Source organism: Dermacentor albipictus, chromosome 5 (genome assembly GCF_038994185.2).
Source record: "Dermacentor albipictus isolate Rhodes 1998 colony chromosome 5, USDA_Dalb.pri_finalv2, whole genome shotgun sequence".
NCBI classification, from domain to species: domain Eukaryota; kingdom Metazoa; phylum Arthropoda; class Arachnida; order Ixodida; family Ixodidae; genus Dermacentor; species Dermacentor albipictus.
The window spans coordinates 129,221,223-129,247,562 of record NC_091825.1 but is presented as its reverse complement, the minus strand read 5'-3'; the positions used below and the strand labels follow the sequence as shown (position 1 = coordinate 129,247,562).

At 48.6% G+C, this 26,340-nt stretch overlaps 1 protein-coding gene and 1 long non-coding RNA gene across 3 annotated transcripts in view; one reads left to right on the top strand and one right to left on the bottom strand.

The window, feature by feature from the left end:
* Positions 1 to 10,899, bottom strand: part of LOC135906367 (endothelin-converting enzyme 1-like) — a 30,277-nt gene extending 19,378 nt beyond the window's left edge. The window contains exons 1-3 of one of the 2 annotated variants that reach the window (XM_065437715.2): positions 9,428 to 10,896; positions 8,409 to 8,550; positions 4,265 to 7,157 (exon numbers count right to left, since the gene is read on the bottom strand). In XM_065437715.2, coding sequence (XP_065293787.2) covers positions 5,151 to 7,157; positions 8,409 to 8,550; positions 9,428 to 10,728 — 3,450 coding nt within the window. In that variant the 5' untranslated portion in view covers positions 10,729 to 10,896 and the 3' untranslated portion in view covers positions 4,265 to 5,150. Of the gene's footprint in view, positions 1 to 4,264; positions 7,158 to 8,408; positions 8,551 to 9,427 lie in introns of those variants that run through there. The other variant, XM_070538889.1, reaches the window with a different exon arrangement.
* Positions 10,900 to 16,037: 5,138 nt separating this feature from the next.
* Positions 16,038 to 16,673, top strand: LOC135906360 (uncharacterized). Its single transcript, XR_010565704.2, has 3 exons — positions 16,038 to 16,289; positions 16,353 to 16,480; positions 16,559 to 16,673. It is a non-coding gene; the product is annotated as an uncharacterized lncRNA (long non-coding RNA).
* The last annotated feature ends 9,667 nt before the right edge of the window (positions 16,674 to 26,340 follow it).

The window sequence follows — 26,340 nt, the reverse complement described above, 5'->3', positions numbered from 1 at the left end:
GTTTCCTGAGGGGCGAGAGCTACTTTGTTAGCGACTATGGCCTTCCCGCGCAACGTTTTTGTTCGCCTATCTTTATTTTTAATTAGGCCATTGTGAAAACCTCACCACATATTAAAGGTCCTTCATTTTCGGGTTTTATCGTTTCTGAAATTCGGAGGGTAAAAACCGGACGTTAATATTCAAGAAGAAAACTGCGAAGAAATTGCGAGTTTTGTGGTATGGCAACCCAACGCTCGGCATTTTTCTGGTAACTTTCACAAACCATCACTGGCGTTTGTGGACACAAACGTTCTAGTTAAACAACTGAAACAACTTCCAGGAACATGTAATGGTAAAAAGCTTAAGCTGCTTGCAAATCATGTGACGAGCTCTTCTCTACAAATCCTTGTTGTCGGGAAATATTAAGACATTTAAGATAACCCAGATTAACAGAAACCATAAATAGAAACGAGTTTTGCGATCCGTTTTTTGTTCTCTGCACTTTCTTTTTTTAACAAAACAAAAAATAAGGGTCTGCGAGAAGTACTGCACAAGGCCATGTTTCGCAGAAGGTTGCGGTACTTTTCCTTATCTTACGACCCCTTGCTGACCTACCTTACCATATGTATCAGAAGCATTTTTGTGTTCATCCGGGACCTGTCGGGCCATTCGTTCTTGCCTCTTGTCTTGCTTTGCTGGTTCCCAATACACGCTTTTCCAACAAACTTAGTTGAATACAATCTATATGAATCAACCCTCATTTTTAAACGTAATGCACTTGTGTAAAGGTTTTCTCAACTTCAGAGTTCTATGGGTGTCTTTCTCTTCTTCCTTTTTTTTTTTTGACGCACCAACTTCTTTTTTGATATTGCCTGCGGCACCAGATAGCACAATTCTAACCCACGAGCTAAATTACTCGATGAAGCGGCCATTCTATTTCTACTAAAAATCAAGATGCTTAGTTGAATAGCTAACACGATTACGCTAGATAACGTTTTGATTAATTACTTTAGGGCAAATATTTCAATCTTCTAATTGTAGCTAATGAGTCTGCAAGGCATATCGACTTATAACGAATTCTGAGGACGGCATCGGTTTCTAGATACGCGCCGTCAAACTTGCGATAAAAAATGCCCCGTTGTTTTTCTTACATTTTTATGGAAACGCTGTCTTGTGCATTGAAGCACGAAAGTAAATGGAACAGCAGTGCATTTAGCCGGACACTTTAGAAACTATATGTCGAAACTGGTGCAGCCCTGAGGACTCGTTCCAAGTGGATACGCCTTGCGAACTCGCCGGCTACAAATGTTAAGGTGGAACTATTTGCTTAGCTACGCAAGACGCTTTACGAAACTAGCGTACACACCTCGCACATTCTGGCCACAAACCCGCATCTAGAAACGGGCAGAACTGAAGTAACGAATGAAACGTTTAACATTTTACTCGACACAACAGCTCCTGTTGTTACCACCAGCTGTTGTTTCATCCTCTGACAGTATAGACGCAGTGGGGAAGTGTACCTTTCCATAACGCGAGACGACAGGATCGCGTGTTCTTACCGTACGTGACGTAGCGTTAACGTTAATGTTGCACGCGTTAACCAACTGCAGCCACTTTGCGATTGATCCTTGCGTTCCGTTGACACCGCCGCATCATGCAGTGTAGCGACAAATGAAAAAGTAACGAGTGGAATTGTAGCAAGCGGATGTTAAATTCGTTGTGTCAGACTCTAAATCGGCCATAATAAGCTACTCTATTGGGGCAATCGGCCCCGTTGCAAGCAGACTTCTCAAACCTCAGGACACTACCCGTCTTATGCGGGTGACAGCTCATGCCGGCAATCCGGGTAACGCATAGTTTAGAAGAACTGCTTGCTGGGCGAGCTGATGCGTGGCTACCTTTCACGAAGAGATGCGCCTAAGAAAGAACGAACACAGGGGGAAACGAGGTAGACGAAATGAGCGCCCTTTTCGTCTTTTCGTCTAAGCAGCTCACCTAGCCGCCCCAGCAGCAGATAACCGGGAGGTGGGATCGCTCGATCCGGATGGCAGGCTTGAACCCATCCTCACATATCACGAACTAACTCGATTTTACGAGGATTCGCGCAGAGCGCATGCGTTACCCAGCACGATTCTCTCCCGGGAGCAGGCCACGACTCTACGGCGGGTACAGACTCGATCCGTGTTAAGCCCCAAAAAGTTGGCTGAAATTTCTAAGCAAGTGTTTAAACCTAACTGCAGGCACTGCGAAGCACTAACCGTTGACCAAGATCACATACATTGGGGGTGCCCATCCAAACCCCCACCAAGAACGATTCTTCGGCAACCTTTCACGCTTGAGGCCCGAGAGCGTACGATCAAGACTGATGACCCAAAATGCCAAGTCATGCTGGCAGAGCGTGCTAACCGCGTTGCGGCCACGTGGTCTCCATGCTAGCTCCTCTGCCAGGGTCTCAATAACCAATACGCATGTAATAAAATTTACTTCTCTCATAGCAAGCAGAGAGGCTCAGGTGATATTAGCCGAATATTCGCGCCAAAACTGCGTACCGACAAACACTCAGGGCAGTTCAATGCTTGCAACGAAAATGACAGAAAAAAAATATCCGCGAGGGCATTTGACGAGGAGCTTACGTACAGCGACGTGCTCCGCGCCGAAGGACGGGGATCTAGGAATAAAACATTTCCTGAATAAGCAGCGTACAAAAAATCCTGGAGGGCCAGTGCGCCAGCTGGGGTGCCACATAAGATAGTAATGCCCCGGCCCAACGACAACAAGGACGGTAGCGACATATATATACTTACGACGGCCACTACGATGACGCGACGATGACTACAAAGACAACGACAACATGAAGACGTCGCCTTTGTAATGAAGACGTTTCTCCTCTTAGAGCAATGATTTATCTTAGAGGGAGAGAGAAATAATTTATTTCGAAGAAGAGAGAGTGGTCGGCCTGAGCTAACACGCCTTCTTTCAAATCTCTCTCTCTCTCTCTCTCTCTCTCTCTCTCTCTCTCTATCTCTATCTCTAAGTTATCTACTGCTGTCCGATGCTTGGCCTATCCCCCTTCGTAGGTACGGGCCATAAATGCGGATCGTCATCACCAGGCAACACTGGCACACTAAGCGGTCCCGCCACCCACCTGCAGGACGGTTACGCTCGCTATTTCCCATGATGCACACCTGCGGTATGGCCCCAGGATCAATTTCTGAGCGAGAATGTAGCTTATTTGTTTTCTTGTTTTGTTTTCTTTATTTTTCAAATAAACATTGATAAGGGAAGATAACTATCCTGTTCTTTCTCCTATTTAGCCCGCTCCCCTACAAACGCATTCGAGTAACTCCACTTCTTCAATAAAAATTTATAATGATTCCGGCACTAACACGTCGTCGCGATACCTGCGACAGATGTAAGCATCTGGACTAATAGGTAGAGACGCAAGATTTGTCAACTGTAGAACGTCAATGAAACCCGCCGCAGTTGCTTAGAGCCTATGGTGTTGGGCTGCTAAGCATGGAGGTCGTGGGATCGAATCCCGGCCACGGCGGCCGCATTTCGATGGGGACGTGAGGAGGAAACACCCGTGTACTTAGGTGTACGTTAAAAAACCCCAGGTGGTCCAAATTTCGAGTCCCCCATTACGGCGTGCCTCACAATGAGATCGTGCTTTTGGCACGTAAAACACCATAATTTTTAACGACAGTGGCCACACATTAGACATACCCAACACGCCTATGAGAAAATAAAGCCAGTATTTAACACGAGCCGGTATCTACCGATTTCCTCTACCGCCTTCGTTACTTTCGTCCTTGAAAATCCCCAAGAATACGGCAGCTTCACAGGAAGAGGGAGACGTGAAACGAACCGTAGTGATCGAACACGAAATTTAGCTGGAGCCAGAGTTTTAAGGGGACCTGTGTTCCGGAGGGGACAAGTCCTCTTGTCGAAACGTTGGCTCGAGCGAAATCTCTTGTTCAGTCAGTGCTGATCAACAAGTAGCATGGGTCACGTTGTGTCGGCTCACCAGGAACTTGGTGCTCCACTTCGGCTATAATGTTCCCGGAAATCATCATCATCATATCATTGCTTCCACTGCCTTCATTACTTTCCTCCTTGAAAATCAACAAGTGCTCCCAAGAAGACGGTATTGACGAGAAGCAAATAATCCACTTCTCTCCCGCAATTTGGCACGGCCGCGGATACGAATAACATCCCAAGTTTCCGCAAACAGAATACAGATTAAATTGTCGGCTTTTACGAGTTTCCGCAAACAGAATACAGATTAAATTGTCGGCTTTTACGTGCCCAAAAACCACATATTTATTGGCAAGCCGTACAGTGGGGCGAGACGGTCCGTTTTGACCACGTGAGGTTCTTTACAAAGCACCTAAATCTAAGCAAACTGAAGGCTCTTTTTTTTACTTTCGCCGCCATCAAAATTCTGCCGTCGGAATAGAACCTGGGACCTCATGCCCGACACCGCAACGCCATATAGTCACTGGGCTACAGCAGCGGCTGCGAAAAGAACAAGCACCACAGCGATACACTTCGTACACCTGAATGACGTCCCTTGTCCACGCACAGCATTACAATAGAAGTCTTGCTGCGATCTCGTAGCCTAAGTCACCTGTAGCCTATAGACGGCGTGCCATGGCGTGCAGCACGACGCCTGTGGCTGCGTTGTTTACAGTCTGGCACATATAGCAAAAAAGAAACTGTTGGTCAGTAAGTGTTTTGCTCTCTATTTGCTTTCACCCTCATTTTCCGCGCAGTGCGTGTCCCTTCCGGTTCGCTGCAGGCACTCGAAATCAACCAACAGAAGGTTGAGATATTTTTTTTCTTGCTTATGTTTCCCGTTTAACGGTGCTTCCACAGGGCGCAAAGTGCTTTCAGTTCATTTGTTCAGAAATCTGAAACCACTGGCAAGTAAACTCTGTAGCGTCAAGCATGTAACTGATGGTAGTTTTAGAATGGAGAAGCCAAACATCAGTATAAACCTAGTAAAGAGTAACATATTTAAAGGTGAACTATAGATGGCGACCAATAAAATATACCGGGACAATACATCCGCATATGCACCTGTGCAAGTTAGAAGACAGAAGGATAGCACGACGCGTCGCGAGCCATCCTAACAGAAAATATATCGGCAATATTTACAACAACGAACATTAAACTTGCAGCGTGCATTTGGACACCGGGTTCATGTGCGAGTTTTCGGGGCAGGCGAAGGCCCGAGAAAACCGCGGGTTGTGCCTCAGCGGCGTGTTGCACATGACGCTCCCGCGCTGCGCGTCGCCGCAGTGGAGCCAGCATGCGAACGCGAACATGAATCCGTCGCTAGAAAACAGCGGGCTGCCCACGGGCGCGACGGCAGAGTCCGTGGGCGATTCCTGGTACAGGCTCGCCACGACGTTCAGAGCAGCTGTGAGCGCCTGCAGGTCCCTGCCGTCCCTGCCGCTCGGTGGATCGAGATCGAGGCACTTGCGATTCGCCTCGTACGTGGCGTTGGAGTCGCGCGAGCGCTCCACGTAGTCCATGAACAGCACCGAGGCGAGCCTCAGGACTATGCCTCCAACAAGGACTCCGGGCGGGGCGTCCTTGGCGTACCAAGGGAGTGCGAAGTGCTGCGGGTTTATGAGGAAGCCTTCGATCAAGGTCGAGTCGGATGCACTGTAAGACCAGTACGGCCCGTGCGCGTCCTTCCTGGCGCTGATTGGTCCGGCGCTCCTGAAGTACGACGAGAGCGCCATCTTGTTTGCCAGGGGGTGGTCCTTCACCTCGGAAAAGGCATCGGAAGAACCCTCCTGCTCGGAGGAGAGAGTACCTTCGATGATATCGAAGGCCATCCCCAGTTTACCACCGCTGGGCTCCGGCTCCGGGTTCCCGCGAAGCAGAGTGCCACTCCGCAACATTGCCCTGAAGGCGGGTCGAATGCGGTTTTGAGCGAAGAGTTTCACTCTGTTTATGGCGGCCCCGGCGTCTTCCAGAAAAAGACGGTTCACGGCGTATCCGAAGGCTATGTAGGCTGTCGTGAAGCAAAGCTGTCGATGCTCGTTGCTTGCGATGTCGGGGAATCGGTAGAAACTGTCCATCAATCCTTTGTTCGTGTAATGGATCAAAACTTGGACGCTGAGCCATCCGACGAGGTCGAGCATCTTCTCTTCCCCGTAACGCCCGAGAAGCCGAAACACCGAGGCGAACTGTCGGGGGTCCTCGATGACTAAGCCGTCGACGTCGCGCAAGGTGACGTTGAAGTGAACCTCGAACAGCGCTCTCCACCGGGCTTCCGAAAGTCGCGGTGCGTAACGATGGAGATGAGACATGTTCGCGCTAACGATGTCTTTCGAGGGCTCACCGGCGTAGTAATCGTCGAAAGCGCGTTTCATCTGGACGAAATCGTCGAACAGCCTTTCGCATCGAGTGCGGTTCCCGGGCCCAGCGAACGCCTCGCAGCACACGTGGTAGTGGTCCCGTGCATGTAACGCGCGCACGTGCTCCGTAATCTTGGCGTACGTCGCTTCGTAGGTCGCGTCTCGAGAACACAGTACGGACAGTCGTTCTCGGGCGTCAGTGTGCGTGACATCGAAAAATACCGGAGCTCCGACTCGCCGCGCCATGTAGAAGAGCGCAGAGAGAAAATCGGCTTGTCCCGAGCCCGGCCCGAAGGGCCATGACATTCCGCCCGCTGCCAACACCAGCTTCACTTCGTCCACGTTACTGTGTCTGAGCGGTGCCAGGCACACCTTGATGTATCGAGCAGCGCTGCGAACGGTGTCCTTGGCGTCGCCAGCGCTTCCGGAAGAAGAGCGGTTGGCGATACGCGACATGCTTTCATCCAGAAAACGGGCCCAGTTGGCGTCCGCCACGCTAGGCGTGGCGGGCATCCTCCGCGGCCGCATCCAGCGGCCGCAGACGTGGCCGTAGAAGTTGTCGCAAGGGTTCGCGCGTGCGTCCATAGTCGAAGTGATGAGGTCGGCGTAATAACGGCACGCGGGCGACTGGCAAACGGACGCCATCAGAGCTTGTGACCCGAAATAACGACGCTTCACCAGAGCCCACGTGACGGAGGCCACCAGGGCTATCAGGACGACGGCGAGGGCCGGCTTGCACAGCCAGCAGCGGATGGCCGTGGAGAAACCCTCTCTCCGCGGGGACGAAGTTTTGCCGGGCGATCTCTGCACGAGACGCAGCGCGAAGTGCATTGACACACATGCATGTAGCTTGGCTTTAGGAGCGACCGAAGAAGAAACCGCGCCGTCGACTAGTCAAAGCTCAAAGATGTATATATGACATTTCTGACTCGCTCTTCCTTTTCTACACCGATTTCTTCATCGTTATAATTTGTACATTGTTTGTCAAAAGTAAACGGACTATACGCCCGCAAACGCCCGGCTGGCTACACCCTTACAGAAATTATGCATGGTATACAATTGCGCCTCAACAGATAATTTATTGAATGCAACATAAATCCAATAGAAGCACAACAGTATCTCCATAGGGATGTTGTAAGGGCAGATTTTCTTTTAAGAGAGTTCTTGTGGTATACCATAGGTTCCACCATCCGGAAAATGAAAATAAATATCTTATACCCACCGTTTAATTAGAGGTTGGGCGTGTCCGGAGCATCATGGGAAACGTACCAAAAAATGAAATTATGGGATTTTACGTGCCAAAACCACTTTCTGATAATGAGGCACGCCGTAGTGGAGGACTCCGGAAATTTCTACCACCTGGGGTTCTTTAACGTGCACCTAAATCTAAGCACACGGGTGTTTTCGCATTTCGCCTCCATCGAAATATGGCCACCGGGGCCGGGATTCCATCCCGCGGCCTCGTGCTCAGCAGCCCAACACCATAGCCACTGAGCAACCACGGCGGGTGGAAACGTACCATGTAGTCGAACGACATATATGATGAAGGCGCAGAATATCCCGTGTAATTTTGACAAAGCCTTCACAAACGTACACTTAAGAATGGCGTGACGGCTAAGAAAAAAAAAAGAAAGAAAACTCGATCCCCTACAAGGATGTCAGTTTCCAGATGTCTCTCATAAAAACTCCAGCCTAGTTTCGAAGGCAAAAGAAATTAGTTCGCATGATTAAAGTGCGTGCTTACATTGTTTATAGTCGTTTCTTACCCAGAACAAACCAGAACAAGTATTTTTTTTTCTGTCCACTATCACGCGTTTTGAGCCTGTTATGCCGAGATTAACAAGACTGAACGAAGAACTCTTTGGACTTATTCAAGCTGCCTTCTGTCGCAAACATTGAAAAACAGCAAGACACCTTTCACCCCGTATTCTACTGGTGCGTTCCTAAGAAGCCTTTGCGCATCAAAAATACGGAGGCTACGAAGCAGAATTCTCACGACCAACTATGGTCCCCGTCTCAACACTTTTTTTTTTCTGATGAAGGGCACAAACTTGCCTCGTCTGTTGTCTTCGGGGACGTGAGCGGCGATGGGCTGTTCGTGGCACCGCCGTAAAAGGCGTCTCTGGCCGAGTAGACACCGGGCGAAGACCATGTGGGCACAGAAAGGGCGCTAGCGCAAGGACTCGAAAACGCCTGCCTGCAGACCAGGCAGGAGGCAGTCCCATAGTAAACTTCACATTCTCAACTTCTGAAGTCGTGGTTTAAAGCAGAGGCACATTGCCCCATTGCAGCTTGGACAAAGGCTGCAGAGCACGCTCTAGCCATTTAACTGTCTGGTCCCTTCTTTAGAAATGTAGGACATTTTATGGCCTAATCTGAAGACATGCGGCGATTCAGTTATTAATTATTTTAACGTAACTGTGGCATTCACATTGCTTCAGCCATTGCCTAGCAAGCTTTTCTTCGTTTCACATGAATTTTCATTAGCAAAACTTGGGCTCGAATCCGCAACACCTTTGTAGTCCATAGAAACTGTTTCCATCCCGCCCCTCTCCCTTGCGCCAGCAGCCTTCACTGTTGACTTACCCCACCGGCTGGTGGTGAAATCTGGTGGTGAAAATGTGCCCTTTCCCCCGACAGCTGAATTTTTTTTCATAAAGGTGAAATCTGGGCAATCGTAAACACGAACGAGAAAACACCAAAGCCGCTGGGACCATAAGAACACGTTATGACTGAAATGCTCCCTGAATCCGGCCAGGGACCTGTATTTACAAACTTTGCTTTCATAAACCTGTAACAGCTGTCAACGTTGAACAGGTGTAAGAACCATCAAGGTGGCCGACTAAGGGCGAATATAGCCAGGGAGGAAGCAGCACACCTCATACGTTGCCCTGGCATGGTTTCTGCGTGCGTGCGTGCGTGCGTGCGTGCGTGCGTGCGTGCGTGCGTGCGTGCGTGCGTGCGTGCGTGCGTGCGTGCGTGCGTGCGTGCGTGCGTGCGTGCGTGCGTGCGTGCGTGCGTGCGAAAAGCGTTGTGAATGCGGCTTCGCATGCCTATTTTCCGCTTGCCCGTACCTCGGAGAAGCGGACGATCCACGACCAAGCAGCGGGGGGCGCTGGGAAGCTTTCATCCGTGGTTCAGATGTTACAACACGTCCAAGCCCTTGCGGTCGGGGTCTTCCTCTCCATTGTGTAGGCAGCCGAGGAGCAGCTTCGCCGGCAGGAATCAACCCAGGGATCGCCGAGGACCCTCCGGAAGCAAAACGGGGATAGTCATCCGGTGAACCCCGAGAATTCCTGGAGCTCATTGACGACGGCGATTCTCCCGGCCGTTCTGCGCCACTCGTGATGCCTGGACCCCCGTAGCCCGATGGAGTGTGCCCAGGGTTCGGAGATTGCTTCGGCGGTGTCGAGAAGCCTTTCGCTGCGACGCGGCGTTCTTGCGGAAGAGGACCCGTAGAACGAACATCACTCTGCGGGGTGCGCTTGACTGATGTGGAATTTTCCTTGGGTGAAGTCGCACCCTGCTTCTGGGACAAAGAACGCTGTGCAGCTGTGGATACTTTCTTCTCTGAAAGGGCAATTGATTCGGACGCAAGTGAATCCTTCCCGTTAACGGCGCCGTCCGTACCCGATGGAAATTTCGAGTGGTCGCTTCTGTTGCACTGAGGGTTCTTGGGAAGCGCCTGAGCGTTTTTAACCGCAACATTCGTGGGTGCCGGCAATGTAGCGTTTACTTCGGAAATTCCGGGAGAAGACATCCGTTGTGAACGAACGGAACTCTTGGGAATTCCACTTGCCAGCGGAGACGCGCTCCTTCTTGTATTGGCCTGTTTGGCTGTGCGGGAGGCGTTGACATGTGGGGGAGATAAATGCGCGGACGGGCGGCCTATCTTCGGTGGGGAGCCTATGGGCGAGCCATCTCGTTGTGAAGACGGAGAACCCTTGCGTGACACGAAAGCGTTACGTGGCGTCGATTTCAATGCCTTGCCGGCTACTACTTCCCTTGCTTCTTGAAGTTCCGAATGCTCTTCGGCAACCTGTGCGGCTGAATTGCGCTGCGAAAGGTCACTAGACAAACGTGAACGACAATTCGACTTGGGACTTTTAGGTGGAAGCGAGCTGCCGGCGGGAGAAACTAAACCGGACGGTGACTGTGCTGGCGAAAATTCCTTCTTACCGCCAGTGCCTCTTGAAGCTCGTCCGCTTCCTGGAACCAGGGAAGCGTTCGAGCCCATTTGCACCGGGGAACCGGTTGGATGAATGGGATCGGGGCCTTTGCTATATGGGGAGTTTTGACCGGCCGCCGAGTGCCGTGCCCCACCTGGAGGTGTCGCAGCTCCGTAGTCGCGCTTCGGGCCTATCTCGTCGTTCATGGTGTCGCAGTGTCTTCGGGAGGCTGCCGGCCCAGCGAGCAACTGCGTCCTGCGGCTTCGTAAGAGTCGTGTCGAGGAGACCGTCTTCTTGCTGTGGCCGGCGGTCGCCGTTCGAAATCTCCTTCTCCTTCTTCACGCGCTTTTCCAGCCGCGAGTTCGTGCCCTCGTGCGTGCGCGAGCACGTGCACTGATGATGATGGTGATTATGATGATGATGATCTCATACAATGGCACATGCCCACAACGGGGATTGGTCAAGGAGCGTGCAGTAGAACGATGGCCAAGAAGAAAAAAAGAAGGTGGGAGGAGCAGCAGTAATAGTGATCATGAGAATATTAAAACTAGAAATTGTATTAATATTACTATTCGTAAATGTTGACTTACGAACGGAGGAATAACAAGAATGTCTTGTTTAGCCGTCAGTCTACTATAGGAAAAGCACAAGGAATATCAAGGCTGGACAGAGATTACTTGAAAATGAATAATATAAAACTCGAAATTAGCGTTAAATTTTTGAAGAACGAAAAAAAATGGCTAATGTCTGATTAGCGCAGCAATCATTTTGTGTTACAAAGAAAATCGCACATGGCAAAACTGCAGCTAGCTCATGTCCGTTCCATTGGGGCCACTGTATGCGCCACTGTTCGCCGTGGTGGACACCACACCGCAGTGGTGCAGGGCCAAGGTCCCGGGAGAAATGATACTTGGCGAAGTTAAGAAAAGCCCAAGCTGGCGAAACGGAGCTTCGAGAAGTCCTGTCAAAAGAAAGGACGAGCGGCTTGTTTGTCCGACTCCGTAATGTTACGTGTCATATGCTAGAACATCGGCAATGACGACCGCGTTGTTCTGACAGAAAAGATAAATAAATATGGTCGAATACCAACCGCTTCTGATTAGCATTTAACCTTTATGGTGATAGCAACTACACAGACGCCCGTGGGCGCGTTCTCGCCATCGACGATCTGCCACGGTATCGATGGAAGAGAGTGTGTTTATCTACAAAAAAAAAATTGGAGGACGCTTAAGCTTCGCCTTCAAGAGTGGAACGCGACAGCGTTCCCGTCGACCCGCCAAGGGGTGTAAGACAATGGGCTACGATACAGCGACTACGCGCCCCGCATTGGACGCGGTGAGCGTCGAGCAACGCAGCGTTCGGCGCAGCAACGAAATGTGCGCCTGAGCAAGCGACGCACACCTGAACCTTAGAAACAGCTCGTTCCAAAGGCAACACCGCATTCACTAGAGGCGCTTTTGTACCGCGTTGAAGCATCGAACTCGTGGCTCAGTTAGTGTCTTATTCAGCACGATGTTTACTATGCAGTCATTGTATATAATTTTTAGAATTATATTTAGAATTGACGCGGTGAGCGTCGAGCAACGCAGCGTTCGGCGCAGCAACGAAATGTGCGCCTGAGCAAGCGACGCACACCTGAACCTTAGAAACAGCTCGTTCCAAAGGCAACACCGCATTCACTAGAGGCGCTTTTGTACCGCGTTGAAGCATCGAACTCGTGGCTCAGTTAGTGTCTTATTCAGCACGATGTTTACTATGCAGTCATTGTATATAATTTTTAGACCATCGAGTATAACTGTGCCTATGTTAACGTGTTCAAGGATACAAAAAAGAGCTTCATGCGACACACGGTCAAGTGCCTTTGCTAAGTCCAGCTGCAACATGGCGACCCGTCCGCCAAAATTGTCACAGCACTCAAGAATACTACGGGCTACATGCACATTTGTAGAGATAGAGCGACCTTTTATGCCACATGTCTGATGTGGTCCGACTAGAAATTTGATGACGCTCTGCAGTCGTTTTGCCAGCACTTTCGTATAAACTTTGTAGTCGGTGTTCGTGAGCGTTATCGGACGGTACGCGCCCACAGATAGCAGCGTAGCATGGTCGTCGGTTTTAGGAATCAGCACCACGTGAGCAGCACGGAAAGAGAGCGGCATTTCTTTCGTTTCGTACGCCTCCATGATGACTGCGTGTAAAATGGGCGCCAGTTCATCGGCATAAGCTTTGTAGAATGCGGCACCGAGGCCGTCTGGCCCAGGTGTCTTCCCCAGCGGTAGTTCAGTTATCGCCTGTTTTATTTCGTCTACGCTAATGGGTTTCTCCAAAAGGGCTCGAGTATCACCATCTAACCATGGCATTAAATCAAGGGTATCCTGTGTCAACGGAATGCTCCCACTTCTTTTTACACCTATTAAGTTCTCATAGTGCTCGACAAATGCACGTTCAATTTCTTCAATATCGCTGGTAATAGTGTTCTGATACGTAATTTCTTTGATTTCATTTTGTGTTGCGTATCTCCTTTCGTCACACAATGCGCGCTTATTAGGAGTTTCCCCCAACCAGATCTTCTCAGCTCGCGCCCTTATTACTGCGGATCGATACTTTTCGACGTCCATAGCCTCGAGCTCACCCTTAACTTCACAGATGTCTTTACCGTATATCCCGGGATTTGAGGCTTCCATGCTGATCATAAAATCAAGCTGGCATTGCAATTCCTCGGTTTTTTCCCTTTCTTTATGACGGAGCAGTGTTCCCCTTTCGATAGCTATCAATTTGACTTCGTTCTTGAATTGGTCCCATTCAGCCGCACGCGATTTTGCTGCAATGCCGGCCATGCTTTCTATTTTTTTCTTTACTTTTTCGTTAAATATCCCGTCACCCAGTAATTTAACATTAAACTTCCATAACTGCCAATTGAATTGCGTTTTCTTTCTCTTGCCCCCAACTGTCACCGTTACAAGACTGTGATCACTAAAAGAGACATGCTTTACCTCATACTTAGTGCACATGCTCACAAAGTCAACCGTGGCGTACACTCTATCGAGCCGTGCACTGCTGCCACGCTGGAAGTGTGTGAACACGGGTCGATTTCCGTCTGAAAGCAGCCAGCCGAGGTCCTCCAAATCATTCTCTTGGATTAGTGTATCTAGTACCTTTGCACTTTTGTCGCGGCAAAGTACAGCTTTAGCTCTGTCCTCTGCCATCAGCACACAATTGAAATCACCAAGCATAACAGTACGTTTCGAACACTGCAGATAAGACTCGATTCTTTCGAAGAAGGCTACGCGCTCAGTCGCGCTATTCAGTGCATAAACACAGATCACTCGCCAGGGGTGACCAGAAAATAAAAAGTCTATAATAAGCAAGCGTCCTGCTTCCGAGCTAACAATGCTCACATCAGAGATGCCTATGTTGTTACGAATGAATATCGCGCAACCACCAGATGTGCCCACAGCATGACAAATACAAACATTGTAGCGCGTTCGAAAGGTTTCCACCATGCGGGCCGTCTGATCCTCACTCTCGATTTTAGTTTCTTGCACTGTGACTACATCTAAGTCATTTTCCAAAAACAGGCGGGTCACTTGGTACTGCCTTCTCCGGGCCGCTAAGCCCCTGACATTCAGTGTGGCTTCAGTGTCAGCGTCGGCGGCCAACGCCGCCGACGCTGACACTGACACTGACGCCGACGACACCGGCTTTTCTGCGACACGAGCTCCTGAACGCTGTCGCGTTAAAATGAGGAAGCCAAGTGGGCGCACCATCGTGCTCCATTCTGTCGGTTCTGCATGCGGAGCCGTAGCATGAGCGTTCTGTTTCTCGCCGTTGTCGAGACCTTTGTGCGCACAAACACCATCGCTCTTGCTGAACGGTTGTACGCGCGTCACACTGAGCTGCGGGCAATGGTCCGCGAATGGAACGTACAGTACGCTTATTCAGGCCACAAACTTCGGTCTCATCTCGTACACCATTGAGGCAATTGAGGCATGCGCGCGTGTTGATGCCTGTGTTGACAGACGACAGCAGAAAGTGCCCTCGCGGGGCTGTCGTCCCCGCGCATTCTTATGTAAACTACCAGTGTTCAATGCGCTAGAATTATAATTGTCGAAGTAGGGGAAAATATGTGTGTGTGTGTAATATATATATATATATGCTTATATGGCGGGCAGTAAATGCGCGTTTTATCTTTCGCAGTCCCGTCGCTTCTCGGATTCTTGGTTTCAGACCTTCGGTATCATTCAGATCAACATTTCGTGGGTTTTATCTGATTACGAGGCACGCCATACAGTGGGGGCTCCGGATTTACTTTGATCACCGGGGGTTATTTAACGTGCACCTAATGCATGGTGCAAGGGCGTTTTTGCACTTTGCCCCCATCGTAATGCGGCCGCAGTGGCCGGGATGTGATCCCACGCACTTGGGCTTCGCAACGCACTACTACTACCACTACCACTACTACTACTAGTGGTAGTAGTAGAAGTAGTGTGTGATTCTTATAGGAAGGAAACCGAAAAGTGCAGCGCCGTAAATGTCTCTCGCTGTGAGGACATCTCAACAGCACTGCACATGGGAGGGGTAATTCCTTTTTTTATGCGAAGCATATTACGAGAGCTCAACCCAGCTCCTCAGGCGCGGCGGTGTCGCCATGAAATCACGTGACACCGTGACGTCACGACAGAGGAGAAGTGGCTTTCGCTCAACTCTTGCAAGACGGGCTGGGTGGGAATCGAACCAGGGTCTCCGGAGTGTGGGACGGAGACGCTACCACTGAGCCACGAGTACGATGCTTCAAAGCGGTACAAAAGCGCCTCTAGTGAATGCGGTGTTGCCTTAGAAACGAGCTGTTTCTAAGGCGTGCGTCTCTTGCTCAGGCGCACATTTCGTTGCCGCGCCGAACGCTGCTTTGCTCGACGCTCACCGCGTCCAATGCGGGGCGCGTAGTCGCTGCCCTGTAGCCCATTGTCTTACACCCCTTGGCGGGTCGACGGGAACGCTGTCGTGTTCCACTCTTGAAGGCGAAGCAGTAATGCATGAGTTGTTTCTTCGTCTAGCCGAACCAAATATAGCCAAGCAATAGCAGTTCACCAGGCTAAACAGTGGTTCAACAACTAAAATAAAGGCTAGTATGCTTCGCATCCTGGGCTTAACCTTACCTAAGCCACAGCCATTTTTTTTACTTTTAAATTAATGATTACTCATTCAATATGACCGTCCTAATTTTATTTCAACAGGTAATTCTGCGCTATTCAATGCTATTTCAATAGATATTAGGACATTTATACTCCATATTATTTTGGAATAATCCACCTATTTCTTGGCCAATCTCCCTCCCACCGTGGGTAGGAGCCCACGCGTCACAGGCTACAACAGCAACAACAACAACGACCACCCGAAGAAGCTGCCCGCAACGCCATGACTACTACGCCACCACGACGGGTATCAGGTACTTGGGCGACAACGCCATCTTCGGCTTTGGCGACGCTGCATACGGCTAGCGTTGCAGACGAGAAACGCGGTCGGCGTCCGAGCACGTGCCACTCATCCACGCGAAAGAAAAAGGAACCGCATCCAATCCAAAGCCTATCCGTGGCAGAAAGCCTGAGCAGCCCCCTGAGTGACAAAGCGACGTCATCATTCGAAGCTAACGAAGAGCTCAAGCATGTCCCGCGTTGCCCGAATGGCTCTCTTCTCGCGGAAATTCACCACCTCGGTCGTCCGCAGGAGCGCCCACGATGATCACGACACGTCCGGCATCGTTGGCTCGGTATGACGAAAACAACGCTGACGGTGTTCACGTGTGATGTCGTGCTTTTTCCTGTCTTTGCAGAATCTGCCGTTTAAGACCGACAACCGCTTCGGGCTAACCATTAAGTTCGCCCTGTTCTTCGGCATTCCTTTCGCGATACCTTACTACGCTGTTAGGTTCCATTTGACAAAGAAGGCCGCTTGAAGTGGGTGAGTTCTGCTGCCTGTTGTGTCTCGCGTCACTTGGTCACTCTTTTTTTTTTGCTTATGGTGTTCGTCTTTTTACAGGATTATGTTGCGCAAGAGCAAGTTCGTGTCTCTTTACCGGACTCTGTTCAAGAGCACAAGCTAAGCTGTAAGCGTTCATGTAAAAAAAAAATGAACACAATTTTGTTCTGTGCTAGTTTTTTTTCTGAATTCATGTATACGTTTGTGCTTGCACGGCTACAGCGCCACATGGGCGTATTAAAGTACACCAATAACCAACACGTGGAACCAGGTTTGTACAGTATATGGAGGACCAGGCCAACTTCACATCAGTGTCGATGGTTGGAGACGAGGTACCTTCTAGGAAGACCACGAATGTTCGTAAATTTCAAGAAAGGACAGATTAGAAGAGGCGATCGTGGGGCCAGCACAGTGCCATTTACAGCTAAGCTGTTAAGGGGAGTTCTCGTGCGACCACAATAGTTCTCGTGCGGTGGCGTGGTCTGTATCAAATGTCTGCAAAAAAAACAAAAAAAAAACAGCCAACAACGCAATCTGCGTCGAGTACCCGAAGCAGCCGTATGACCGAGGCGTCCATAAGAACGCACAGGCGCCAGCCTGCGCGTTCATTTCTATTGCCGTTCATTTCTATTGCCATTCATTTCTATTACAATTCATCTCTATTACCGGCCAACAACGCAGCCATATGCCAGGCCATCGAAACGCTCAGCTTGCACAGTGGCCAAGCAGGGCGCCGTTGTCGCTAGAGCCAGTGGTGTCTGGCGCACATCACCGGCTCCAGTGACATCGGCCGGCTCTATAGTGAAACAGTCGAAACGTGCGTCGGATATAACGGAGAGTAATACGCACTAAGTTCAGATATTATGAAGCGATTTTGCAAAGGCGTGAGTGAATTTAGATTAGCTGCAAATCGTAACGGGACTTACGAAGGGTTTGAGAACTTCCTTGAACAGCTTCGCGGTCTTTGATGCATGTCCTGCTCGGACTGGCATACATCTGCGCAGGCACTCCTCATTGCTTCACATTTCGGATGACGATGACTGCCCTGTCGCGCCTAATTCAAAGGACCATTTAGATTGAGCCAGTTTCCAAAATTTTTGTCGCCGTTTGTAGGTCACTCTCAAGGAGTGCGATCATCAAAACCATCTAACAGTTTTCTGGTATACAGGGTGTCCCAACTATCGTGCATCACGATTTAAAAATCTGCAAACGCCACGTAACTGAACAGCACCAAGGTAATGTTTGCCCTCGCTTGAAGATACTCAGATTATTCTTTATAGGAGCCCGATGTAATCGAGACACCTGCGAAACCACCTGCCGATCAGGCAGTTCGATTTTCGGTGCCTGTAAACGATCATTTGCTGTGCCCTTGTGGCGCCCGCGGTGCTGAATTAACGGATTCACGCGGAGACCTCTGTGACGTGCACCTCTACGCCTATAAACCGGCGAATACAAGTTGGATGCAACTGGTCTCCTCATCGGCGTACTCTGACCATCAAGCAGTAAACCTACATGCCAACTAAAGAACCCGCAAGACGAAGGTGAGGGAAGGTTTGTCGCATTGTGCGCTGATTTACAGCGATGCTGTTAACGCTCAAAAACGTTACGCGCGCATTTTGACGGCTTCTTGAAAGAAAAAGATCATTCACCGAGTTTATACCAAGAGGAAATGGAGGACCTGTTAGGACCGATGCGCAGACGAGTTTTGAAGTGTGCTGGTTAATTAGGGGACAAATAAACATGTATATTTTTTTTTCGACCTGCTTAGAGGTGGTGTACATGTATAATAGGGCGCTTACAAAATTTGCCCGATGCGCTGGAAGAACAAACGGGAGCCGCAATTTTATATTTGAAGGGAATGTGGGCCGTGTTATAGGGGTGATGTGCTGAATGCTTGAAGTGTGTACGTTAATTATATGTTTTGAAAATAATTACTGAATACTCGTTTTCTTCGAGAGCGGATCGAACTGCTCGAGGAATAAGCATCCGAACACCGGTCGGGCATTTCTAGGAAACGCCGATCCACCCGCACGACGCCCTCTAAAACCAAAGAAAAGGGAAAAATACAGCCGCCCACACCCAGACATTACGGGATGACAGGCCAGTGACTGGTGCCGCGTACAAACACATATCCACACCTCCAAACACTTAGTAAGATACACCCTGCACTCAATATACCGATCTTGGTGCGGGGAGCGGCCAACTCTTGCCTGCACGTCGCGTGGACGTGTAAACTAGGGCCTCCAAATTCCGATTCGCCCCTTGCGGCCCAAATTCAGAGTAACAGGCAGTGGAAGTTTTGGCTTGCTAGCGAAGATCCAGAGAGCCAGAGAGCTCTCGATAAAGCCCAGCGAACCGCAGAAACCACTGGAGCCCTGGACGGAGGGACCCATCTACCACCCAAAACTCCTAACATAAAGAAAGTTTATCCTACTACTACTACTACTACTCGTTTGCTTCCTATTTTCATGCGTTATTCGACGCGCGCAGCTCGTTGTCCCGGTCTTGTCGGTGAAATCGAAGAGGCACGTACGACGTTTATATTTCGTTATAATCGAAAGTGTCATGTGGCTTTCGTGCGATAAATGTTTGAACTACGTAGGTTAATTAACGCCTTAGTAGCAAATTACTTATACAAGCACTACAAAGCTTTGAAAACGTACATTACGAATCTCCTGAAAGAACTCAGTGTGCCACAAAGTTGAAATTTCCAGGGAAAAAGGAGCGTCTTATGGGTGATGGGGATGAAGTTTTAGGCGCGTCAGTTGTTAATTGCGGGCTTTACAAAAAAATCTTAAGCAAGTACTCAAATGCGTTATACGCACGTTATCCGCAATATCTCCCAGTGTCCTATACGAGAACTATATAGGTGGCAACGAAGTCCCCATTCGGGGTAAATTGAGTTCATGTTGAGAAAACAATCTTTGCCGCTCAAAAGCGCTACATACGGGGTACGTTTCGAACAGCTGTCATATGCGAAGAACATTTTACAACGTGAGGTGCGTGGTTTAATTAGAGGCAACTGAAGTTCTCAACGCAGCTGCTCGAAAGAAGCCGCTTCGGTGAAAATTGGGTGCGATTCTGCAAGGTCGCACAAGTATGCTGTCGTTCTGTATGTTTGCATAGGGAAACAAGTTCCACATGCGCAATATTTACATTAGACGCGCAATAATTACAACGGAATTTTTTACACAAAGTGACACAAACTATACAGGTCAACATGGCTTTCAGCGTCTTCTAGTTCTCAGCTACCTGTACGTAATAATGCCGCTTTTCACAATAAGAGCGAAATGTTTATTGATAGAACTAAGGGCTAGATGTAAAGCATTCGTTTTATTCAATTAAGACTCTCACCCCTAAGTACATTAGTTCGCTAATGGATCCCGGACTATAGCCCCAGGTGTTGACGGTCCGGACATTACTGTGCTTGTTGAGAAAAAAAACATTGATGAAACGACGCACTCACAGAAAAGCTGGTCACTCTTAGTGGGCCAGGTTCTTCCATTGTTTTACAGCGTTTGTTTACGCTTCGAGGATTTTTTTGCTGCAATTGAAGAAAGACACCAACGAGGACTTTGCCTGTAGATGGCTCTCCAATTAGGTCTCTCTGCCACAGAGTGAATAAAAAGCGTAGGAATTGCAGAATATATACCAAACCAGAGAGAGAGAGAGAGAGAGATGACTGGGGAGGCGGGGAAGGGGGGGGGGGGAGGTACTATGTATCAGCCTACTGTAGGCATCGTTGACAGCCTTGTGGTTCTGTTGCTAGGCCGCCGGGCTGGGTTATATGATTTGCGGTCCTACCGGATTCTTTTTCATCTTTTTTTTTCTTTTTAATAGAGACGGCGCAAATTTCTCACACGCAGTGTCAGTGAAAGATATCCTAAAATGGGTCGCAGTGGTAACGGCGCTTCGTCAAATCGAAGAATTTCGCCGCTAATCTAATGACCACGTTATCGCAAGCTGCGAGCTTTATTTCGAGTTTGTAAAGCACCATGCAGTGCCCTATAGAAGGCCAACTAAAAAAAAAGAAAAGAAATATCTAGCGCCGCGGAAATGAGAGATCGCCAAGTTCGTCGATTCTCGGGAACCGCGCGTTAAGATCCTCATGCATGTTTTATTGTTCTACAGATAAGGTCGTGGATAGAACACGCAAGCAGTTCATTACTGAAGCCTGTGGTATAGATTGGTGCCAATGATGGGTCGTATGTAAATCATTCTCATAATTGAAGGTGCGATCGGTGAGGTTTCCTACTCTCCCTATATCTCTCTCTTTGAGCCACGCAGATCCCATATCAGCGAAAAAATTATGCAGCCTGATAATGTGCCAAGCTGTTTATCGTGGCCCACGCATTCTGACACACGAATCTAAGCTGCAAGGGCTCGCCCGCAATGCAGATCGCAGAGCGTCTACCATTGGTACTCAATAAGGTTTTTGTGCGAAGGTAGGAGAGGGGGAGTGCTTATTGCATAAACAAAATGGACAAAGCATAGGAATAGATATATAAATGCCGCGGAAATCGTAACAATATCTCCTTGCGGTGGATAGCTTAGCTGTCGCGCTGAAGCTACAAGAGAAAGCGCAAATTATGGCGGGGGAAAATTAGTAAGACGCAGTACGATCATGAAAGAGTCACGCAGAACATAATTAATACATAGAATAGTGAGTGCCAAAAACTGAAATGAAGCTGCCAGCTAGGACAATCAAAGTAGGACATAAAGTTAGCGAAGAAAAATATGCAGATCCAAACCGCAGAGATAAACTCTCTTTTCTCGGCGCTACATCCCCGTCGCTCATTTAATGAACTCAGAACGGATATTTTCCGATGCTATTCCTTTTCGTACATCGTCGGTTGTTCGTACGGCGCTGCACCTGCGTTATCACCGAGATCGATCGGTCGTAAACCGTGAACGATGAGAAAGGAGTAGAGTCGAGCGAAAGGAATTCGTACATTATACCAGCCGAATAGAATGGAGTGAATGGAAACCTTATATTACACTGGCACCAGAAAGGAATCCGTTCATCATATCTATAATGAACGGATTTCCTTTTGCTCAATCACTTCGATTCCTTCCTATCATTAACTGTTCACGACCGGTCAATTCCGGCGACAACGAGGGCGGAGTACCGCACGGACTACTTAAGAAAATAAATGACCTCGGAAAGAAATTGTTAGATCAGGTTTACCGTGCTGCCATCGCGGTTTCTGTCTTCAAATGTCTGCTTTCTTCCAGATCGGCCGTCCATTGTGCCTGGAGTATACTGTATACGTATTCACGAGAGAGAAAGAGAGAGAGAAAAAAAAGAAAATAAACAAATCACCACCAACGCACTCCGTACAGATGATTAACCAGTGAAGTTGAAACGTGCTGCCCCGGCATTTATCACTGGGTCAATCCCGACGGTTCAATAAACGACGGCTTACGACGGCTGCTGGATCCTTGGTACGCAGTTTCTACTTGCACTCGGCTGCACGAGCCTGTTCACGCACCCGGGCTGCAGCATCGGCACGGTGTACACGCGCTCGTTCTCGGTTCTGCTCGCGGATTTGCTGATAGAAAGCTGCCTGCTCCTCAGGAGTACCTATGACGCGTGGCCTCCCCATTTCGGAGCCGGAGAGAAACTGCTGCACGCGCGCTCGGCTGCTACGGAGAGCAACGACGTCACTACTGGTGCAGCCAATCGCGCGCCTCTCTTTCTCTTTTTTCTTTCGTGCATGCGCATGGGGTTGCACCGGAGGAGTTTTCGGCGTACAGGCGACAGACGGACGGACTAATCGGCTAGTCATATACAGCTTCACTGTAAAACGGGAACCATGCAATCATTTCTGGAAGCCCGCCTGCTTAATCCCCACCTCCATCTTCACGTTGAATAGGTGTACACTCCAGTCAGTTGATACTAACCTAACGCTCGAACAGTGCCTGGAGTCATTGTGAAAATCTGCTGTAAGCTTAATCCTCGAAAGCTTAATTTTGTGAGCGCGAAAGCGGCGGCATGTGTCGGGGATCGCTCTGCCGTATATATGTAAATACTGTAGTTGCAGGGGAACTGACTTCCTGCCTTCATCGCACATGGTTCTTGAATCTCAACAAGATATACCGCGTCCCAATTAAGAGTCCCCCTCATGGCCACTACGATCAGCGCGTGATGTCACCCAACAGAACCAGCTATAAAAAATATGAGTGCTCTCCTGTCATACAAAACAGCTTCGTCGCAAGAGCTGGGCAGTGCAAGAGCTGGGCAAGAGCTGGGCTGCAGTAGTTTGTGAATAAAAAGAAATGTTTTCTTCTGTAATATATTCTCTGTCCCTGTCCTTTTACCCACTACTGGCCACCGTTCAGGTGTCGGCAGCTTCAGGTAGACAATTACGGTGAGGTCAGCACTAACTTCTCTGCTATACTTTTTTATTGATTTTAAATAAACATTCACTTTATTATTATTATTATTATTATTATTATTATTATTATTATTATTATTATTATTATTATTATTATTATTATTATTATTATTATTATTAAACTACTTTTTAGTCCCCTTTCTGGCTACTCGGAAGCAAACGAGTTAAGCAGGCTTCTCCATACAAAATCTCTAACTGCAGAGAAGCCAGCTTTGAAGGCGCGCATTCATCAGAGTTTCTTACGTGCGTCGCAAAGTTGCTTGACATTCACTACAAACTGCAGCACGGGGATTACTATTATATTATTTTAAACACTTAACCACACCTACAATACAACTGCAACATAGAGCAAGAAAACAGGAAGCACGCTGGCAACTATCACCGAAACGGTACAACGCCTTCCTATTCTTCAGGAAGGAAGGGAAACCGTGTAGCGCAGCGACGTTACTGAACTAATCGAATTTGCCAAAGTAAAATACGTCAGAAAAATCGTAAAGTACGACTTACGCAGAACCTGCAGACACGATAGCGTCGGACTGAAATTTGAGTATACGCGAAAACGTAATCCTGTTACGCGGAAACTCAAATACAAACCCCTTCTCCAACGTTTCCACCATTCGTAAAGCGGCCACGGCGTCCAAAACTAGCGCGCGCCGGCGTGCGCGAATCTCGGAGGCCACGGAGCGGCGCGCCCGGTTCCTTGCCACCAGAGTTACTGTAACCCTACTTGCAGGCCACTTGCCGTGCCACTCTACAAGTCCACTTGTCGAAACGTTGGCTCCTGCTTTCACCTTGTTCTCGTTTTGCTCATCGTCTTGAACTTCCATCTCCCGCCTTTCCCGTGTTTTCCCTGTAACTCTACTTGCAACACCTACGGACGGCGCTCGTCTCCGCCGCGTTACGGCCCACGAAAGAGGCCGCGTTTCTACCAGAAAACTCACCTTCATGCATAGCGCTCGCCGCCAGCGTTTCCCGGTAAACATTACGGTTACCTAAGCTGCAGTCGCCGGGAAGCATGAGAAGCAGTCGGGGATCTTTGAATGCTGTCGTACTCCACTTTTAAAGGCGAAGCTTAAGGGTCCTCCGATTTTTTCAAGTACAATATGTATTTTGCGCTCTGGACAAATCAAGGCGTCAGAATAAGATCAATGCGTTAACGTTTGCCTACCAAATAATAATAATAAACTAACTAAATAAATAAAACTGACAAGATTTCGGAAGCAGTACTCCTCCAGACAGCTTAAATCTTTTTGTAACAGAACGGCAAGCGCAGTAATCACTGCGTTTGCCATATTTTATACTTGAGCGAATATGTATATCATTTGGGCCATATTTTATCGATTACTCAAATTAAGAATAGGACACCTCAGTCGCCTCTTGGCACCTAATAGCTTGGCTTTTAAGTGTAGTATAACTAATGAACCACTTTTGCTAGAAAGGAACTCATGACAATGTGGAACTTTCCGTATCGAAGTGTTATTCAAACAAAAGAAAATACACTTCCAGAAATTCGAACACGAAAATGAAAATAATTCACCGACGATTACGATACACCCTAATGCGAAATAATAATGCACGTATAGAGCGCAGCTCTATACGTGCTTTCATTTCCGCAATATATTAAAGAAAACAACTTGAGAGAGAGATGTAGCAGAGTCGCCGATCGAGCGTTGAAAATCGGATCTGCGGGTCAAGCGCATCAGTTTTCATACAGGACTCGTCGAAGGTTCCAGTGTAGTCGCTGGTCACGCGTGGCTTCCAGAGAGTACTACACAATTCGCGGCGCGCGTACAATCAGATTACAAAACAATCGCAAACCATCAGGACAATCGAAACAAGCGTGAATGAGGCCAAACCAAGCAAACCAAACAAGCGCGAGCGAGGGCGGACGCGAGCAGACGATACTACGAAACGAGCGGTCCGGCTGAGACCAATTATGAGTACGCATCGAGCGGTTGGGCGGGTCCGCATAATACCAGTTTCGCGCGCGAACGTCACTGGCATGGCCACTGGCGTCGTTCATATCCCGCTCCTAAACCCGCTCCGCGTACGCTCTTTCATCTTTCGCTGTGCTCATTCGCTCAGTTATGCAGTCGACGCTAGCCACAGGAACGAGCGCCTTGGAGCTGCACCCCAAAATGCTTCGGAACTTTTGAATCGGGTCGGCTAGAAAAATGTCATGGTACATTGATGTGCATAACGGTCTGCATCGAGCCTCGATTCAAACTTTCTTTATTTGACGGTCAGACGAAAATTAAAAATGCACCTGAACTTTCCAATTTTTGCTAGAAGGATGCCCATCATCACAGCTTACGGATGGCAGGGTCGGATCCAAGGTAGCAACAGGGAAGGTGGGGCATGGGTGTGCTGTCCAATTCACAAATAGGGAATACGATGGCAGGAAAGGACTCATTTCTTGCTCAATTGTGTCGCAGTGCGAATTATTTCACATGCATCAGAAGGCAGGTTTACAGAAGGTAGGATATGTAGGCGTTCCTCTTGACAGAGTATGGCGCGTGAGAGTATGTTATCTGCTGCACCATTATAACCTGCCTATAAAACTAATTGAAAGTAGACGAAACTATAAACGAGCTAAAGCTATTCTGTTCCGTGTCTGAAGTTCCATTACCGTGGAAGATTGTGTTAGAAAAAAAGTTTGGATGCACACATTTGAAGAGCTACAACCTGTAGCACCTGCTGACAAATACAAAGTTCTAAACAACACCAGTGACATAAAAATTGCCATTTTCACTTTTATTGCAATTAGCATACCCAGCCTACTTCACCCAATTTGACAGGCTGTTGCTGTCAGCTATCCATTCCCTCAATCTTTGCTCTCGCTTGTGAAACAAAGGAAAATTACATGTCCAACTGATAAGAATGAGAAAGTGCACTCTTCCAGCTGCCAATAAAAGATTGTACACCTGAAAAAGATGCCACAGATGTAATTGCACTATATTTGATTCAAAGTTTGGTATACTGAGCCCCAATTCTAGTGCCAGTGGCAGCAGTACAAAACTAGCTGCGGTTTCGACACCACATTGAATGAAGCTTTCGTCTTGGCGTGCAAAGGGGTGAATACTGATCCGAGGTGCCACTGTGGTGCATGGGTGCATTAGTCCGATTAGCATTATCAGCCCACTTTTCCCAATACAGATTGTAAATAAAGCTGCCTTCAGAAATATTGTGTGTCGTTGCATTGCTTGAATGCTAATTGCATTAATGTCGACAGTCATCCCGAGATAGGTTCTGCGGGTATGTTTTGTCCGTCTTTGGAAGAGTCGTAGGACTAGAAATAAACAGAATTGTTGCTGCAGTTGAATTTCTCATTTGCGCCCACTTGCGGAATGCACTTGAATCATCCTTGCACAGTGCGCAGTCACACGAGTTTTGTGCGATGCCTGTGGCATGCAGCACCAGGGCTCCAACATAAAAAGGGGAATG